Consider the following 1,997-nt stretch of genomic DNA (forward strand, 5'->3'; position numbering starts at 1 on the left):
GATGTCACTGTCACTAATATCTTCTCACGTCACGTCGCTGGTCAATTTTCCGTGCTTATTAACCCTCCTACGTGATTAACGTTTACAGTTTTATAGCCAAGAAGATATGAAAGAGCCACGTTGAAAAAAGCATACGTTGAGTTAAATGAATGAAAAATGATGATGAAGGGATAATGATGATGTGACTGAAATGCAAATTACATGAACACAACGCGCCACTGTCAACGTGATATGTCTAGCTGTGTCTATCTGAATAAATAGCTATAATAATACGGTAGAAGAGTTAAGAAGCTCGATAATCAATTCAATTTTGTGATTAAAACACTGGAATTAGCAAAGGTATCAAGATGTTCGCAAGTTAGCGTAAAGATTAGCGTATCCTCTGTAAGGCAACTGTGTGGAATCGTCGTCTCCAATTGATCTCTTCTTGCGATGATGATGACCAACTTCTTGCGCGTAAACGACATGGTGACCACCGTGATCTTCACCGCCACTCGCTAGTTTTTTCACGGCTATGATTAGTGACAGCATCAAAGCCATGGCCGAAACCATCAACGCTTTCATGGCCAAAAGACCCAACGCGCCAAAGCCCATAGCGGCCATCATCTTACCTGGATAAATTTGAAAAAAATAGATGTTAAATTAATGGGGAATTTAAGTTATAATAGAACATAACGTAAGATTATATCGAAACGATTGTATAGTAAAACGTAATAATTATGATATGCGTAATAATAATAATTAATATGCGTAAACGTGCCTTAAATAAGAAACTTAATTATATCTTGATCATATTAAATAAACTTATTAAAAATTGTATTTTGACAATATTGATATAAAAATTGGCAAAATATAACGTATATATATTTATATTTTTTTAAAGAATATAATAAATATATATAAAAAAAAAAATATATATATAAATCAAATACAATAATTAAATAATCATTATGCGGAATCTTTTAACAAAATGTACAAAATATTTACATAAAATTGATCGTGTTATTTAATATGCAGACACGTAAATGATATGTAACAATCGATTTCGCATAATCATCTCTTTATGTAATGCTAATCACAGTTGTGAATGCTTACCCATCATAAGAGCCATTATTAAGATTCCGCCGCCGCCGCCTTTCTTTCCACCTTTGCCGCCACCAAAACCACCACCGCCGCCGCCAAAACCACCTCCCTCCTTTCTCGCTGTAAAATATAAATTTTCAGCAATCGTCACAAAATTCTCACGACATATTATTGGTGTTGTTCTAACTAGAAATTACCAACCTTCAAAATCAGAAGGCAAGCTCTCCTTCAATGCAGTCTCCATATTCGGAGGGAACAAAGACGGCAGCTTGATTCTGAGTTCTCTACCTTCCAGAAACTGCACGAAGGGCCCAAGGCCTCCGAAGCCCTTCAACACTCTGGATTTTCGGAAAGAACCCGGTACCTCGACCAAGGATACGCCGTCGAATAACTCGATGTTTCGTTCCTTGATGGTGTTCTCCAATAACTGCTGTACGATCTTTCGAACGATTCGCACTCCATGACAAGAAAGCGACGCGTTCTTCGAATCGTCGGTCACGCACGACGTTGAGAATCCTGTCCACTCGTCCTTCGCGTTTTCCGTAGTGGCGGCGTCAATCGTATTGACAATCCACAACGCGTAAATCACCAACGTCAGACAGATGTGCAAACGTCGACGACCGATTGCCGGCATGCCTAACCGAAGCATCGTTTCGCCCGGAAACGAATGTCACCTAACGAAATGTCTGGGCTCGCCGTCGAGACCACTGGAGGATCCTCTCCCTTTCGCGTCGTAAGACCGCCGTGCGGAAAACAAATGGTTAAAGGGAATCCCGCGTGTAATACCGTGAAGCTGTGGAACCTACGGCGGAGGTTCGAATGCTGCAATGTAAGTGCTTGCAATTCCCATTTATATAGATCTACTTGACGGTCGGTGATTGTACTAAGAAAAAAGCAAGGAGAGCATCGGTACG

The 1,997-nt window shown here is 39.9% G+C and overlaps 1 protein-coding gene across 1 annotated transcript; it reads right to left on the reverse strand.

Moving 5' to 3' along the window:
* Positions 1 to 342: 342 nt before the first annotated feature.
* LOC140672876 (uncharacterized) lies at positions 343 to 1,732 on the reverse strand. Its single transcript, XM_072905336.1, has 3 exons — positions 1,285 to 1,732; positions 1,096 to 1,203; positions 343 to 611 (listed from the first exon to the last, which is right to left on the reverse strand). The coding sequence occupies exons 1-3, from the start codon at positions 1,730 to 1,732 to the stop codon at positions 343 to 345; spliced, it is 825 nt and encodes a 274-aa protein (XP_072761437.1).
* Between the last annotated feature and the right edge of the window lie 265 nt (positions 1,733 to 1,997).

This window comes from Anoplolepis gracilipes, chromosome 1, assembly GCF_047496725.1.
Source record: "Anoplolepis gracilipes chromosome 1, ASM4749672v1, whole genome shotgun sequence".
NCBI classification, from domain to species: Eukaryota; Metazoa; Arthropoda; class Insecta; order Hymenoptera; family Formicidae; genus Anoplolepis; species Anoplolepis gracilipes.

Excerpts from the sequence above, each read along its gene's own strand:
- LOC140672876 (XM_072905336.1), bottom strand. The coding sequence starts at position 1,732 with ATGCTTCGGTTAGGCATGCCGGCAATCGGTCGTCGACGTTTGCACATC. Across the intron at positions 1,204-1,284 it reads CTTGCCTTCTGATTTTGAAG|CGAGAAAGGAGGGAGGTGGT; the intron begins GTTGGTAATTTC and ends TATATTTTACAG. Across the intron at positions 612-1,095 it reads AATAATGGCTCTTATGATGG|GTAAGATGATGGCCGCTATG; the intron begins GTAAGCATTCAC and ends AAATTTATCCAG.